This window comes from Aquarana catesbeiana, linkage group LG03 (assembly GCF_042186555.1).
Source record: "Aquarana catesbeiana isolate 2022-GZ linkage group LG03, ASM4218655v1, whole genome shotgun sequence".
NCBI classification, from domain to species: domain Eukaryota; kingdom Metazoa; phylum Chordata; class Amphibia; order Anura; family Ranidae; genus Aquarana; species Aquarana catesbeiana.
In genome coordinates this window covers 678,197,004-678,215,395 of record NC_133326.1, presented here as the reverse complement: position 1 = coordinate 678,215,395, position 18,392 = coordinate 678,197,004, and the positions used below count along the sequence as shown (strand labels likewise).

Here is an 18,392-nt window from a genome sequence, read left to right as displayed (position 1 = left end):
CGGCCATAGAAATCCATCGCTGTTGGATGTTTGAGACACATGCCTTAAACTTTTAAAAAGCTCTCTCTGCTCTCTATTCCTTTCATTTTAACGTAGTGGACATGGCCCCGTTGTTGAGATGTAAAAAAGGAGCTGCTACAGCAGCAAAGTTTATCACAAAACTCAAATAGTATAATTAAATCCCTAGGAAGGTTCTGATTTTTTTTTTTTTTTTTACTTAACATTGATTGAAAACAAGTTTTCATTGGTTTATTTTTGTTAGTTAGAGGCTTTACGACCCCTAACCAATGCAGTAGTCCAGATGTCAAGCTTCTTCTGGGACTATGGTACTTTTTTTTACTTGGCTGTTAACTCAGCCTTACAAAAATAATATAGAGGTAACTGGATTCTGTGTAGGTGGGTGTCCCAGTAGAATAAGATGGTGAAACACTAGATGAAACTGGATTAATTAGCTGTCTATGAAAATAAACATGACCCCAACATGATATGAACACGTAACATGCTAATCTGGAGTCTTACGTGCTACCATTTCACCACAAAGTCTATAAGAATGGACCACTCAAAGGTCTTGGCTACTCTTGTGTCAATAATTCTGTGGTTGCTCAAAGAATGACATATAACCCAGATAGCCCTGTGCTAGTCTGGCTTCCCCTGTGCAAGGTTGGGCCGGTTAGTTCAGTTGGGGCCAGGGCATATATGCAAATTTGAGATCTGATATAGTTCAAATGTAGCTGCTACAAACTGTTTTTTTAATATATATTCATAAAATGTTTTAATACATTTTTTCTGCATGTGAGACTATTGATAAGCACCTCTTGCTGTTGGAGACACTAATTATCATACACTGGGATTTTCAGCCTTTTGGGATCCAGTCCTATGCTATTCAATCCTTGCCCATGCTTGTTCAGCTTTTTAGAATATCTCTGAAGAGAAATATAAAATGTAATCTTTTACCATATTTTGCTTTTATTTACAAGAATGCATACACAATGTTGCCATTACAATTTACATTTACAGATTTACACTCCTGGCAATACAGTGTTATTAGAACAAGCTTAAGGAGAATTTTAAGAAAGTAAACTAGAAAAGAAAATCTATATTTATTTTCTTAAATAAAAGCAAGGAGATCAACTTAAAGCGGAGTTCCAACAACATAGCGACAATTTGTTTTTCAATTCATATAATTACATCATAAGATACAATAATGGCAAGCATTATTTCTATGCGCTGAGCCGCTAAAATTACTATTTTATAAGAAAAATCACCATTACGTTTTTTTGTTCTTGCCATTTCCCATCTTGCTTGTGGGCATGTGAAGCCCACAAGCATAAATGTTCCAGGATTCAGTGCTGCTGAATTTCCAGCATGCACCGCCCGTTCTCTTGCATGCGCAGTATGCAACACTTGCAGTGCAGGAAACGAATCAAGTTGCCATCACAATGGGCATCGTCGTCTGAAGTACTGGCCCCGTTGTGTTGGTAACAATGGCAACTATACACTGGCTGCCCTCTTTTAAAATGGTGTTTGGCAATGCCTTGTATCGCGTCACTTCCGGCATCGCGTCACTTCTGGTTTTCGCATCTCGTGATGATGAGCGGCGGTGATCCACACTGACTCCTGAGAATTATGACACAAAGCTCCCAGGAGACAGTGCGCCGCAGGAAATGACAGAGATAGCCGCGGGTGGGAGAAGGGGGAAGTGATATCAAAACGCTTACAATCATGGTAAGCTGACATAAAAAAAATAAATAATGACCATTGAAGAAAATATTACCAATGATACAGTGGAACCTCGGATTACGAGCATAATCCGTTCCAGGAGTATGCTCGTAATCCAAAGTACTCACATATCAAAATGAGTTTTCCTATTGAAGTCAATAGAAACGAAAATAATTAGTTCCGCATTGACTTCAATGGGATGCAATACTGCATGCGGCCAGAGGCGGGGGGGCGTCGGAGAGCCTCGGAAATGGCTGATAAGGCCCGAGGACACTTCGACTGACCTTGGCAAACCTCGGAAAGACTTCCTACACGAGATTTGCCAAGGACAGCACGGCCTTTCCGGCTGCCATCGGCGACGTTCGGCTCTGCTCGGCAATGGCGCCCCCCCCCACCTCAGGCCAAAAGCGGTACTGCACACCGCTTTGGCCTGAATCGTGCTTGTTTTGCGAGACAACACTCACAAACCGAGTTACGATTTTTAAAAATACAGTGCTCGTATTGCAAAACGCTCGTTAACCTCGTTACTCGCAATCCGAGGTTCCACTGTATATAGATTAAGATTAAGTTTATAAAGTGGGTGGAACTCCACTTAAAGCATTTACATTATAAGCTTATGGGTGATTCCAATGATGCGTGATGGCTATGAATAGGTGAAGATAACAATGAGGGGCATTTGTCTTATCACAGACAGATTTATTCTCTGTACGTAATACGTTAATTGATATCAAAATTAACATTTCTGTGTGTTTATAAAGATTTTTGCTTAGCACCTCTAAGTTCTGCAGCAGTTCTGATGTAAAATTTTCTGCCTATAAAAAGTGGTTACTGTTGTGGCACAACAGAAGAAAAAGTAAGACAGTCACTATTTAGTTATTTATAAATTGGGGTGGTTGCCATCTTTTTGTATAGCTTGTTCGTTGGATCTGGTGTGGGGACACATTGGATGCATCCAGTCGCTATTGTGCTCTTGCTGGCTGCCCAATATGTCCCTGTGCCTTTAAAGAGGAGTGGGCACCCTCCAGGCAAACCTGACATTCATTTATCCACTGATCTATATGCTCAAAATGGGAGAATCTCAAAGTTAGGACCGCAGGACACAGAGGAATCTTGACATATGGACTGTGGCTCCACATGATATTACCAAAAGTATTGGGACGCCTGCCTTTACATGCGCATGCACATTAATGGCATCCCAGTCTTATGCCCCGTACACACGGTCGGACATTGTTTAGACATTCCGACAACAAAATCCTAGGATTTTTTCCGACGGATGTTGGCTCAAACTTGTCTTGCATACACACGGTCACACAAAGTTGTTGGAAAATCCGATCATTCTGAACGCGGTGACGTAAAACACGTACGTCGGGACTATAAATGGGGCAGTAGCTAATAGCTTTCATCTCTTTATTTATTCTGAGCATGCGTGGCACTTTTTGTGTCTGATTTGTGTACACACGATCAGAAATTCCGACAACGGATTTTGTTGTCGGAAAATTTTATAGCCTGCTCTCAAATTTTGTGTGTCGGAAAATCCAATGGAAAATGTGTATTGGAGCCCACACACGGTCGGAATTTTCCACAACAAGGTCCTATCACACATTTTCCGTCAGAAAATCGACCGTGTGTACGGGGCATTAGAACGTAGGGTTCAATATTGAGTTGGCCCACCCTTTGCAGTTATAACAGATTCAACTTTTCTGGTAAGGCTGTCCACAAGGTTTAGGAGTGTGTCTATGGGAATGTTTGACCATTCTTCCAAAAGCGCATTTGTGAGGTTAGGCACGATGTGGACAAGAAGGCCTGGCTTGCAGCCTCTGCTCTAATTTATCCCAAAGGTGTTCTATCGGGTTGAGGGCAGGACTCTGTGCAGGCCAGTCAAAGTGCTCCCCCCCAAACTCACTCATCCATGTCTTCATGGACCTTGCTTTGTGCACTGGTGCGCAGTCATGATGGAACAGGAAGGGGCCATCCCCAAACTGTTCCTACAAAGTTGGGAGTATGAAATTGGCCAAAATGTCTTGGTATACTGATGCCCTAAAAGGTCCCTTTTCTGGAACTAAGGGGCCAAGCCCAACCCCTGCAAAACAACCCCACACTATAATCCCACCTCCTCCAAATGATTTGGACTAGTGCACAAAGTAAGGTTCATAAAGACATGGATGTATGAGTTTGGAGTGGAGGAACTTGACTGGCCTGAACAGAGTCCTGACCTCAACCCGATAGAACACCTTTGGGATGAATTCGAGCAGAGACTGCGAGCCAGGCCTTCCCGCCCAACATCAGTGCTTGACCTCACAAATGCACTTCTGGAAGAATGGTCAAACATTCTCATAGACACCCTCCTAAACCTTGTGGACAGACTTCCCAGAAAAGCTAAAGCTGTTATAGCTCCAAAGGGTGGGCCAACTCAATATTGAACCCTACGGACTAAGACTGGGATGCCATTAACCACTTGCCGACCAGCTTATGCACATATATGGCGGAAAAGTGTCTTGTTCCCGCAAATCGCCGTACCTGTCTGGCAGCTCCTTTAAGAGCCATAGCAGGCATGGCAGGGGACCCGATGCGCGTGGCCGATGGGCGCGATGACCGCTGGCCACCCGCTATCACGGGCACGAGAGCCAGACGGGGATTTGTGTGTGTAAACACACAAATCCCCAGTCTGACAGGAAAGGAGAGACAGATTTGCTGTTCGTAGTAATTACAAACAGCAATATGTCTCCTCCTCCAGTCAGTCCCATCACTCCACAGTTAGGAACACACACAAGGGAACAAATTTAACCCCTTGATCGCCCCCTAGTGTGACATTTACACAGTAATTAGTGCATTTTTATAGCTCTGATCGCTGGATAAATGTCAATGGTCCCAAAAAAGTGTCAAAAGTGTCCGATCTGTCCGCCGCAATGTTGCTTTCCTGCTAAAAATCGCAGATCACCGCCATTGCTAGTAAAAAAAATAATAAAAATGCCATAATAATGCCATAAATCTACTATTTTGTAGACGCTATAATTTTTGTGCAAACCAATCAATATACGCTTATTGTGATTTTTTTTACCAAAAATATGTAGAAGAATACATATCGGCCTAAACTGATAAAGACATTTTTTTAAAGGGGAAACTAAGTGGCTCATTAAGGGGGAAAATCTTCCGGGGCTGAAGTGGTTAAAGCCCATGTGCATGTAAAGGCAGGCATTCCAAAAATTTTGGTAATAAAGTTTATATTTACAACTAAAACCTGTTTTTAATGTGAACTATTAGACAGGGTCAATTTGTTTTGTTTTTTTGCAGGCTAGCTGGTAAGATCTGTCATGGGGACATATTGAATGTCTCCAGTCGCCATTGTGTTCTTGTTTGGCACCCAATGTGTCCCTGTGCATTTAGAGGAGTGGGTTCCCTCCAGGTAAACCTGCCCTTAATTTATCCATTGCTATATATGCTCCAACGTGAAGACTCACAAAAATATAAAGTTAGGACCGCAGTACACAGAGGAGCCTTGACGTAGGGACTGCGGTTCCACATATATTTGCAAATGTGTGCAACAAAAACCTTTGTTTTTAATGGGAGTTGTTAGTGCAATTTTTTTTTTGAAGGCTAGCTGGTAAGTGCTGGGAAATGTTTGTCTGTTTGTTTAGTTGCTATTTAGTGGCACAATCATGCAAAACTAAATCTGTTGTTTTAGTAGCAAAACAGACCCAAACATAAAATTTTTGCATGCAAATTGCACATTACTGTCCCGTGATAACTTCAAGCTGAACTCCAGGTAATCCTCTAACAAAGGTACAGCTGTCCTTTAACCACTTCCCGACCGCCTGCCGCCGTTATATGGTGACAGTATGGCCATTCTGTGTGAATCGCCATAGCTGTACGGTGCTCGTACCTGTGGGTACAGGGCAAACTCGCGTGCCCCCGCAGTGACCGCAGCGATCGGATTCATTCCAGAACTGACCAGTCCCCAGTAAGTGTAAACACAGGCAGAGGAAGTGGCGTCATCTCCCCTCTTGGAACCCTTTTCGCTTCCAGAGAGAGGAGAGAGGACATTCAAACATGAGTTGCACCAACATTACACTGACACAGTACACATAGGCACACATTTCACCCCCGATCACCCCCCCCCCCAGTTAACCCCTTCAATTCCTGTCACTGTGTCACCAAGTGCAGTTTTCAGATTTTTCAATGATCACTGTACTGGTGTCATTTGTGACACTAATCAGCGTTAGGGCAGTTAGCAGTAGGCCTAGGTATCTTTAGGGTATCCCCCATTAACCCCCTAATAAAGGTTTACAGGGGTTGTAAAGGTTCAGGGGTTTTTAAAAAACAAACATGTCGGGGCAAGGGCCCCAATCCTCCGCTTCTGGGGTCCCTCCGCGGCGCTCCAGGCTCCTCCTCATTTTTGAGTGCCCCGTCGGAGAAGCTTTCTCTTTCAGGACACCCAGGCAGGTGCGCTCCCATGTCCTGCTGCTGTGTCCATAGACACAGACAGCACGACTCGGCAATGCCCCGTGTCATTGGATTTGATTGACAGCAGGGGGACCCAAAGGCTGAGCTGCTATCAATCTATCCAATCAGGACACGAGACACCGGCCAGAGTTGGTGTGCTCGTTCCCGTCGCGGGAAACACAGGGCTCAGGTAAGTATAAGGGGGGCTCGGGGGGGAAGAGATCGTCACAGCCCTTCTGTTTCCAGACGGTGCTGTGCCCCAACTTCCCAATGCAAATGCAGTGAGCCGGCTGCATGAGAGGCACTTCCCAGAAGTCCTCCGTGGTACCCCAGGACAAAGAACACCACAAAAAAGATGTTGTATCTGTAGGAAGCGCGGATACAGGCGTGCCACACACTTTTAGTGTCCCTCCTGGCCAACCTGGTCTCTGCATCAGTGAATGTTTCCTTCGCTACCACACACTAGTGGAGTATTAGCATAAGGTATAGCACTGCACAGTCTAGTGCACACTTTTATAGGGTCTTCAAAGATGATCGAGAGACCCGAACATGGAACCTTTACAGTTACAGTTAAAAAAAAAAAAGAAAAAAAAAGTTATATATATATATATATATAAAATAAAAAAGCCAAAAATAGTAGTCATTTTGTAAGAGTCCAGGACTTACGAGGAAATCCATGCCAACTGAGCATGCGCCAAAGGCGCCTCAGTGCGCCAACCCACACCTACGCAGAAGACCTCATGGAAAAAGGCAGGAAAATGCACAGGAGGCGCACAGGAAGTGATCTCAACCTGATGGAAAAAGGTGGGAAAAATGCCCAGGAGGTGCACAGGAAGTGACCTCAACCTGATGGAAAAAGGCGGGAAAATGCCCAGGAGGTGCACAGGAATTGACCTCAAACTTCCCTATAAAAGCCCAGCCCAGACACTGCCAAATTGCTGGATTATCTTCAGTCCCCCCTTATTCTTGTGCTAGTACATGATCTGTCTGAACTTGTTGTGACCTGGAAACCTATTTGACTACTCTTCATTGCTGCTTGCCATTGACCTCGGATTTGTACCTTGACCATTCTACTTCTTTGCCCCTTTTGTACTCAGCTGCCAGATTGGAACCGATCCCGGCTTGGATCTCTACTATTCTTCTTCTGATTAACTCTTTTATACTTCGTTGCCAAACTGGACTTGACCTCAGCTCGGATCTTGGACTAAGGCTTGCACAGTGCCCGCACCCCTGGCACCTGTGCCACTCTGTGTCCACCAAGGTGCAAGGGAGGTCTCCTCACTACTTCGGCCTCATCTTACGTGGCCCGCTTGACAGAATAATCCAGCCATGTCTGAGACTGGGGGAAGTGCTTCCGCCTTCGAGGCCCTGTGCCAACAAGTGGCCTCTGTGTCTCAGGCCCTGACATCCATACGTCCATACAAGAGGGGTACTTTCAACTGGAAGGTCGGCTGACTGCAATGGCCAATACCTCAGTTCTGAGCCCTGCGGAACCACCTGTTATGGCTATGGAGCAGCCCATCTCTACTCCAGCTACTGAACCACAGGTTCCTATGCCGGAACGCTTTTCAGGGGTTCGCCACAAGTTCTGGCTTTTCAGGAACGCCTGTCAACTATACTTTACCTTACAGCCTAGGACCTTCCCTTCAGAGGATACAAAGGTCAGGTTCGTAGTAGCCTTACTTACAGAAGAACCTCAGGCTCATCAGCTATTGGAAAGGGAGAGTCCTATACTACACTCACTGTCTTCTTTCTTCGATGCCATGGCAATGCTCTATGATGACCCACAGTGAACCACCATGGCTGAAACAGTGTTGACCTCTCTTCAACAGGGGAAACGCCCTGTTGAGGACAACTTAACAGAATTCCGCAAGTGGGCTGCAGACACTGCATGGAACGACGCTGCCTTGCGCCATCAGTTTTTCTTGGGCCTGTGCGAGCCCCTCAAAGACGAATTAGCAAGAGTGGGGCTCTCTGATACATTGAAACCTACAATTCAGTTGGCTATCCAGCTTGATCGCAGACTCAGAGAACATCGCAGGGAACGATCCGGTATAGTCCATCCCAGATGGATGCTCCCACAAGTACCCATGGCTCCACACCTGAGAACCCCAGAGACCCACGCATAAACCCCAATTCATGACGCAGAACCGATGCAACTCAGCTTAGTTTGTGCACCCCTCACACCAGAAGAGCGACAGTGCCGTCGCCTGAACAATCTATGCCTCTATTGTGGTGGAGTGGGTCACTTTCTTCAGGGATGTCCCATTAGGCCAAGTAAGTGGATTGAAACCCCATCTGTTTCGCCGTACGTTGTTAAATCCTCGCATCTCACTCTCTGCCTCTCTTTGCAGATAACGGGAAGGATAATCTGAGTAGCAGCCATTATTGACTCTGGGGCTTGCAGCTGCTTTATTGACATCCACTTCTCCAAAAAGTATGGAATGCCACTATGCAAGAAGACCCAGTCATTTACCATTCATCTGCCAGATGGCTCCACACCAACCTCGGGTCCAATAACTCATGAGACCACCCTCATATTTGCCACCACCAAAGCAGACCATCGGGAATATCTTTGGCTGCACCTGATTTCTTCGCCAATTTTTCCTTCGCACCAGCCACAGATTGATTGGTCTACTGAAGTTGTGTCTTTCGGCTCACCTTATTGCTTACACCACTGTTTCCCACAACGAGCCTGTTTGACGGTTCAACCCCTTTCCACAGATGACAACACTTCTCCCCCAGGGCATGTCCTTGTTGAAGACTGTGTAGTCTAAATGCGTAGGTGTCTCCAGCTTCCTACATTGCCATTTTTTATCTGTCTGTGATCACTTTTAGCCTATTTGGATTTTATCCAATAAAACCCCATTTTTGACCTACACCATGTGGAGTGCTTCTTTTTCTTCCTCCATGGCTCTACTCTACATGGTTCTGTCCCGATTCAACCCTGTTGTCTACAAACTCAAACTGCCCTCAACTTACTAAATCCACCCTGTCTCCCTCCTGAAGCCTGTGGCCCCAAATCCCTTTGGGGAACGTGGGGCCCGTCCTCCGCCTCTCCCTATGATTAAAGGGATTGAGGAGTACGAGGTGGAGGCCATCCTGGACTGCCGTAGAAGGGGCCACGGATGCCAATTTTTGGTACAGTGGAGGGGTTACGGCCCTAAAGAGAATTCCTGGGAACCCGAGTCACATATCCATGCTCCAGATCTTCTCCGGCAGTTCTTTCAGCGAGCTTTATCCCGGACGGACGTCCGGAGGCCGCCCCTTCGGGGGGGGGGCTCTGTAAGAGTCCAGGGCTTACTACACATGCACCAATGGTGCATTGCCGCAAGAGGAAATCTGTGCCAAATGAGCATGTGCCAAAGACGCCTCAGTGTGCCAACCCGCACCTACGCAGAAGACCTGATGGAAAAAGGCAGGAAAATGCACAGGAGGCGCACAGGAAGTGACCTCAACCCAATGGAAAAAGGTGGGAAAAATGCCCAGGAGGCGCACAGGAAGTGACCTCAACCTGATGGAAAAAGGCAGGAAAGCCTCCATCTCCAGAGGCTTCAAGGACCTGAGGTGCAAGGGAGGCCTCCCCTCTACTTCGGTCTCATCTCAAGTACGTGGCCCGCTTGACACATTTTCTTGTTCTCTCTCCCTCTTGTTCTCTCTCTATTGTTCTGCTCTGTTTTACTGTATTTTATGCTTAAAAATTCGCCGCTAACATTAGAGACATATTGCTCCCATGCTTCGGCATATATTTTTTAGGCACAGATTGCAATAAAAAAAATTTTTTATTGAGTTAATGTTTTATTGTTACCATTGTTTGCTTTTCAGGTACACCATTCAGCTGCAGCACTGATTTATTTATCTCGACAGCAACAGGTTTGGCACTCACGATACGTAAATCAGTGACTCCAGCGCTATAGGAGTTGATTTCACCACCACGGTTAAAAAAAAGGTGCATGTATGCCCATCATTAGAAGTGGGTGGATGCAGGGCGGTACTCTAATGATGGGCATACCCACTGATCAATCTCTTTTTTCGTTCAGCCCACAGGCTGCATGAAGAAAAAAGAACATTACAATATATACCCAACAAGGACCAGCGACGTACTGGTAAGTTGCTGAACTTTGAATGGTTATACCAGAATGATGCCTACAGGTTTAGGTATCATCTTGGTATCGTTCTTTTCAGCCAGCAGTTGGCCTTCATGTAAAAGCAATTCTAGTGGCTAACTAGACTGCTTTTACAAACAGTGGGAAGGAACGCCCCCTCCCACCATCTTCCATGGTTTTCTTGGGCTCTCCTGTCCCACCAGGGAACCCGAGAATGCAGCCGGTGGTTTTGCCAGCTGACCATAGAGCTTATCGGAGACCAGAATGGCTAAAACTATCTCAATGGCCTAAGAAACCTGAAGCTTTGAGCATTTCATTTACTTCGGTTTTGCCAGATATAAACAGCGTCATTGGGAAATTGGAAAAGCATCTTATCACACCGACCTTGGTGTGGTCAGATGTTTTGAGGGCAGAGGACAGATCTAGAGTCTAAAAGACCCCAATTTTTTCAAAAAAGAGTACCTGTCACCACCTATTGCTATCATAGGGGATATTTACATTCCCTTGATAACAATAAAAATTATAAAAAAAACAAAATAAAAAATGAAAGGAACAGTGTAAAAATAAAAGAAAAAAGAAAAAAATAATTAAAAAAGTTAAAGGAATAAATAAAGCATCACTGTTCCCCCGCAAAGGCGAATGCAAAGGCGAATGCAAACTTTGATCTCATGTCATCTGTAAACAGCAATTGCACCATGCATGTGAGGTATCACCATGAATGTCAGATCAAGGGCGGTAATTCTAGCAGTATACCTCCTCTGTAAATCTAAAGCAGTAACCTTTAAAGGCTTTTAAAAATGTATGTAGTTTGTCGCCACTGCACAGTTGTGCACAATTTTAAAGCATGTTGTGTTTGGTATCTATGTACTTGGCATAAGATCATCTTTTATATTTTAACGAACATTTGGGCAATATAGTGTGTTTTAGTGCATTAAAATTCAAAAAAGTGTTTTTTTTTTCGAAAAATTTAATTTGAAAAATCGCTGCGCAAATACTGTGTGAAAACAACAGTTGCAACACCCACAATTTTAATCTGTAGGGCCTTTGCTTTAAAAAATATATATAATGTTTGGGGATTCAAAGTAATTTTCTAGCAAAAAATAAATATTTTTTCAAGTAAACAAAAAGTTTCAAAAAGGGCTTTGTCTTCACTACCTGTCACAGTTCGGAGGCCCTGAAGTGTCAAGATAGCACCCCCCCCCCAAATGACCCAATTTTGGAAAGTAGACACCCCAAGCTATTTGCTAAGAGGCATGGTGAGTATTTTGCAGCTCTTGTTTGTTTTGGAAAATGAAGAAAGAAAAGGAAAATGTATTTTTTTATTTTTTATAGTGGGGAGTGAAATCAAAAGTTTACACCCTTAGAAATCCTGAAGGCGGTAATTGGTTTTTGGAGTCCTGTACGCGGCTAGGCTGTCAAAAAGTCTCACACGTGTGGTATCCCCATACTCTTAGGAGTTCCCGTAGGAGAAGCAGCAGAATGTATTTTGGAATTTAATCTTTTTTTTTATTTAATGTATTTTGCAGTGTAATTTCACATATACCCATGGCATGTATGAGCAATATATCATTTCAGTGACCACATTGTGTAAAATAGTTTTTTTTTGTCATTTTTTTCAATCACTTGTGACAAAAAAATTAAATATTCAATGTGCTCAACATGCCTCAGAAAATTCCTTGGGGTGTCTACTTTCCAAAATGGGGTCATTTGGGGGAGTTCCAGAAAATTACCCTAGTTTGTAGCCGCTATAACTTTTGTGCAAACCAATAAATATATGCTTATTGAATTTTTTTTACCCGAGACATGTGGCTGAATGCATTTTGGCCTAAATGGTTGACTAAAATTGAGTTTATTGTATTTTTTTAATAACAAAAAGTAGAAAATAATTTATTTATTTTATATATATATATATTATATATATTATAAATAATATTTCATTTATATCGCAAAAAATAAAAACTGCAGGAGGTGGTCAAATACTACGAAAAGAAATCTCTATTTGTGGGAAAAAAAAGATGCAAATTTTGTTTGGGTACAGCATTGCATGATCGCGCAATTACCAGTTAAAGCAGTGCAGTGCCAAATTGCAAAAAGTGCTCTGCTCCAGAAGGGGGTAAATCCTTCTGGGGCTGAAGTGGGTAATATCTAACCCTCCTGCTGCCTGAGCCCATTGTTGATGCCCACACTTCCATACCTGCTGCCATCGAGATGTACACTGGCTAAATTATCTTCAAAAACTGACACCTTGGAAAGTGTTAAGTCGCGTACACACGAGTGGACTTTACGGCAGACTTGGTCCGGCGGATCGGAGTCCGTCGGATAATTCGATCGTGTGTGGGCTCCCAAAAGTTCAACGGACCTAGAAATTAAACATGTTTCAAATCTTTCCGACGGACTCGAGTCCGGTCGAAAAGTCTGCTTGTCTGTATGCTAGTCCGGCGGACAAAAAATGATGCTAGGGCAGCTATTGGCTACTGGCTATGAACTTCCTTGTTTTAGTCCGGTCGTACGTCATCACGTACGAATCCGTCTGACTTTGGTTGATCATGTGTAGGCAAGTCCGTTCATTCGGAAAGTCTGTCGGAAAGTCCGTCGAAAAGTCCGCCAGACCAAGTCCGTCGAAAAGTCTGCCTGTGTGTACAAGGCATTAGACTTGCTCTCTGTGTGCTGTGATTCCTTCCTTCAACTAGGTATCCAACACCCAGAAGTGTGATTGATTCTGAAGATGTTTTAGCTAGCAGAGCTCCTGAAAACACATATCAAAGGCATGGAGGGCAGTAGTGGTAAGTATTTTGCAGTGAGTCACTTTAAGAAATACAGCTAAGTTACTTCACCTACCCGTCTGTATTTGGCTAATTAAAAAATAGAAGCAAACTGTTGAGGTTATCTCTCTGGCCATTCTGCTTTTTTGCACCAGATTGGGCTTTATGGCTATCACTCCTTCCCCAGTCTGTGTGCTACCATGCAGAAAATGCAAGAGGCAGATGTGAAAACAGATTCAGGTAGTTTCATTAGTTGCATTTAAAAATACATTTATTATCTTTTTAAATTAATACATCCATTAACTGGAGCTTTGTTTATCTATCAGGAGTTCAGATGATAACTAAACATGAAGACAATGGATATTAAATAGCTACATAGGTTGATAAAGACACATGTCCACCCTGTACAACCATAAAAAATGACCTTGTATCATCAGAAGCACTAGCTGGTCCAGAGAAAGGGGAGACCCCTTAAGATGAAGAAAACTGAAAGAGAATGATTGACTGGTGAAAGTAGATGAGTAAGATTGAAGTTCAATACAAAATGGTGGACTTTGTGGAACTGGATTACTAGCATTACTCAACAACTTTCTACTAAGTCTCCAACAACTGACAGCTTTAGAAGGAACTTTCAGGGTCATCCATTTTAAAATCACATGGAATGGACACCTACAGTACTTCATAAGCTTTACAAGTTCAACAATCTGGGAAGTATCAAGATTTACAATGATCTTTATCTGAGCAAAATCAACACACAGGTGAAAAGTCTGATCCAGGTCATCAAGTTTCCTCAAAAAGACAGAGGTTGTAGAAGAGAAGTTCAACACAGCTTGATTGACGTTTTGGACACTCAGTGAAGACCTTTAGTTTTCTTCAGGGATTTATTCTCTTCTTAAACTGGTGTCCTTCCTCTACAAAGTCTTCAACACCAGTAACAACAAATTCCAGTTTCATCATTTCCAAACTTAAATTATCCAATTCATTATCAGATTCATTCATTATCCAAATTATTCATTATTATTCATTCATGATCTAAATTATGCCATCTTCTTTGTAAACTCAATACATTGGTCAACTTGGGAATTATTTAGACTTAAAACCTTGTTTAAGAAAAAAATTTCAACACACAAGTTAGAAGTCTGTTCCAGGTCAACCAGTTTTGCCTTGTGAAAGCTTCTTCAAGGACTGGAAAATCTAAAGTTCTGAACAGATAGTCACCGGGACGGTGAAAGCAATAAAAAAAAACAAATGGTGCAGTATTTTCTACCTTAATTTACTATCTGTATCATCTTTGGATTTACACATTGCATTAAAAGATGTCTTTTAAATATCAGAGACAAGGAAAATATATCTGGAGGCTTCCGCAGAATAGAAGAAATCCACAAAAGGTGTCCAAAAGACTCTGCAGAACTCTAAGCTTCCATATGGATAATGGTGAACATCTGCTAGTCGTGGTTCATTTCATTTTCTGCTTGTCCCTCTCCTTCTCAAGCTTTATTCTCCTCTTCTCAGGAATCTCATCAAGACTGATTCCATGGTTGCTGGCCCTGTGTGATAAAAAAAGAAAAAAAAAAGTATATTGTTTTATATAAACAGCGTCTCATGATGAAAAGGATTGAGCATCATTATGTAGGATTGAAGAATTTCATTGGGGAAATGTCAATCAACAGCCAATCAGGTTTCGAGCAGATGAAAAGGCTGGTCTTGTGATGGCTTCATCTTTTATGTGATGGTGCCATAGCAAAGCATCCTCCACTTTTTCCAGACTTTTGACATTGGCAACAACTCTGATAATCTACAACAGATAGACAACAGATGCAGCGCTCTGAACAGGGAACCTCTAAATGAAGTTCATGAATGGAGTCCACAGATGGATGCTCTGGCTCCGATGTCCTCCAGACAACAAGTGAGCAAACAAATCCAGTAAGTGAACCACGATCAAGGCAGTTTGCCGAAACATGTTAGCCTTCTTGTATACTCTTTTCATGTAACTAATAAATCTTCTATACCCATTTGGAGTTGCCGGCTCACTTACTGGATTTGTTAACTCGGATAATCTATTAGCTTTGGCCAAGCTATGGTCAAATCTTTAAAACATCTGGTTTCATGATGTGCTAGGCAATCACTGGTACATGGGGCACTTTAAAGCTTTATTCCAAGTATGCATATTCCATGCCTGCCCAGTTCTTGCTGCTACCACAATGAACCTCACTGTCTTCTGGGTCCTATGCTGAGTGGCTGTCCTGCTGCATAGTGAACACAGAGGGGGGCACTCAGAGAACACCTTGTATTTTTCTCAATGAATATAAGGTGTTATCTGATTGGACGAGTTGGAGATTGTGTAATATCACTGCCCCACATCGATGAGGCATTGTATTGCACTCCTCACCACCTGCTTTAACCTTTGAATGGCATGCATTACACTCTGTTGCAGGGCGCTTGAGGAGGGGCCCCATTCACTTGAATGGGTTTTACTGGTGTGGTGTAGCATTCCTATCATGACCGTGAAGCAGGCATTGTGGCTGCAGCATGTGTACAGCCACGGCTAAAGGAGGAGCAGTTGAGCAGTGATACAAATGCATCTCAACAAGCCAGATAGCGAGCACTTGTGCTGCAAATTTGAAAATGACTTGCTAAGCTATTGCTGGACTTGCCAGGCTTCACAAGTTTGTTGCACAATTGCAGCAAGTCTGCATTGCATGACTCTAGATCAACTTTCTTTGCAAACATTCTGCAAGTCTGCTGCAAGTTCTGGTTCAGTTATATTGTGCAATAGTCATCCCACCACAGGGATCACTGTGGCTGAATTTCCATACTGTAGACTTGCAGAGCTCTTGCTGTAGACTCACCACTGCAACTTTGCTCTTGCTAGAGACAAGCCACGCAAATTTGCTACAAGTTGGAAAAGTGTCAACTAGAACTTGCGCTTCAAGTGCTCTGCAAGTGTACAACTTGCCAGTGAAAATATGCAGCAAGTTAACAGACTTACAATTCAACTCTGCCACAAATTTGTGGCAAGTTATCCTTGCTATCTGGGATGGGGTTTTACCAGCCCTCAGCTACTAAAGCCACTAAAGTAATTGAGCCCTAATGCCCCGTACACACGGTCGGATTTTCCGATGGAAAATGTGTGATAGGACCTTGTTGTCGGAAATTCCGACCGTGTGTAGGCTCCATCACACATTTTCCATCGGAATTTCCGACACACAAAGTTTGAGAGCAGGCTATAAAATTTTCCGACAACAAAATCCGTTGTCGGAATTTCCAATCGTGTGTACACAAATCCGACGCACAAAGTGCCACGCATGCTCAGAATAAATAAAGAGATGAAAGCTATTTGCTCCTGCCCTGTTTATAGTCCCGACGTACGTGTTTTACGTCACCGCGTTCAGAATGATCGGATTTTCCGACAACTTTGTGTGACCGTGTGTATGAAAGACAAGTTTGAGCCAACATCCGTCGGAAAAAATCCTATGATTTTGTTGTCGGAATGTCCGATCAATGTCCGACCGTGTGTACGGGGCATTAGAGAAAATACACTTATGAAATGCTTCCTCCTGCCAGCAACAGATTGACAACATTATCTTAGCCTTGCAAAGTCACCTGACTTGAGCTGCTTTTTATTGAAAAAGATGGAATATTTAAATAAATGATACTGTTGTTTTATACAAGGTGCGTTTAAAAAGTTTGGTGAATGGTCCGATATCTCAATGGCAACATGGGCCATGTGCGTGCTCATGCACATAGCTATCCAGAGACACGTCAAGAAGCTCCACCTAGCGTGGAGTACATGTAACCGTCAGGGTAATCCCGCTGTGGGCAGTCAAATGTAGTCAGTGTGAGAGGTAGAGTCACAGTGCAATGGAGCAAAGAGTGAACATCAAATTATGGTACAAATTGGGGAAAACGGCGATGGTGCAAGTGTACGGGACGGAAGCCGTGAGCAGAAAATGTGTTTTGCAATGGGAAGGAAATGACTTAGGATGAGCCACATTTGGGTTAACAATCGACAAGCAGAACCCAGGGTATGATCGAGCGAATGTGACAAATGCTGGCACGGGATCGGCGACTGACTCTATGATTGCTGGTGGAGGAATTTGGCATTAGCAAGCATATAGTGTGCACATTGGTCCGCGTAGATTTGGGTAAGCGGAAGATCCATTACCGGTTTATGCTCCACAAGCTGGCAGACAAACAGAAAGCAAAATGGATGGAAACCTCCGGAGATTTCATTACCATGTGTGACCAGGATTCATCCTTTCTGCGAACCATTATCACAGTGGATGAGACTTGGTGTTACTAGTTTTATCAGGAATCCAAGTGGCAATCGATGGAATGGCATTCATCATCTTCCCCACAACCCAAACAGAGTCACTTGCAAAAGTCCAAGGTCAAGACAATATTGATCACCTTTTTGTGAACGTGGCAGCAATCCAAGAATGTGTCACAGTGGTTCTGCAATCATTTCCTAAAGAGGCCTTTGCTGACGGTTTCCAGAAGCTTTATGAACATTGCCAAAAATGTTTTGTGAAGGATGGCTATTATTTTGAAGGCCAATAAAGGTAATTTGTTTCTATCTTCTGTTTTGTTTATGATACCATTTACCAAACCCTTTAGACACACCTCGTACAGTGACATATCAGAAATATATTTATGCAGGCTTGTAGAGATACTGAAAGGTCATCTTTTTTCTTTTACAATTATTACAAATGAAACAAATGTAGTGGTAAACTCACCCTGGTAGAACATCTGGTGGTGTTGGTAAAGGTTTATTGAATCCTTCTTTTCCTACCAACCAATATGTGTCCTCAACACCTTTACCCTATAAATGAAAAAGCCACTCTTTAGAAAATAGTATAAATGGACACCTAGATATAAAGCTGAACACAAGATATCTTGTGGGTGCTACCATGATGGAGATCTCTAGGTGAAGTGGGATTGCTTGAAGTAGTTTATATCCGCTAACCTTTGCTTCCCCAGTTACCAAAAAGTTTATCCATGAAATAGGGCCACGCCCGCACTGCACATGTCAACTGCTTATTTTTGTCTAGAGGATTAGAGAATGAACACAGATATACTTACCTAATCCTCCAATCCTCACAACATAAGACTGGACCCTGTGGCTCCTTCGCCCCATCATCGCACCCATGGACCTGCTTTGGATAAAGAGCCGTTTGCGGGTGGAGCGGAGGATCGGATGAGTGTAAGCTTTCTCCAATCCCCTAGACCAGTGTTCTCCAAACTACGACCTGGAGGCCAGATGAGGCCCTTTGCTTGCCTTTATCTGGCCTTGGGGCACTATTGATCTCATTGATATGAGACACTATTCTGCCCACTGACACCCACAATGGGACATAATTGCTGT

At 43.3% G+C, this 18,392-nt stretch overlaps 1 protein-coding gene across 3 annotated transcripts in view; it reads right to left on the bottom strand.

Moving 5' to 3' along the window:
• Positions 1-13,310: 13,310 nt before the first annotated feature.
• GUCY2D (guanylate cyclase 2D, retinal) overlaps positions 13,311-18,392 on the bottom strand; it is a 134,693-nt gene continuing 129,611 nt past the window's right edge. For all 3 annotated transcript variants that reach the window (XM_073622929.1, XM_073622931.1, XM_073622930.1), the window contains 2 exons: positions 17,764-17,849; positions 13,311-14,574 (listed from right to left, as the gene is read on the bottom strand). In XM_073622929.1, coding sequence (XP_073479030.1) covers positions 14,484-14,574; positions 17,764-17,849 — 177 coding nt within the window. In that variant the 3' untranslated portion in view covers positions 13,311-14,483. The remainder of the gene's footprint in view (positions 14,575-17,763; positions 17,850-18,392) is intronic.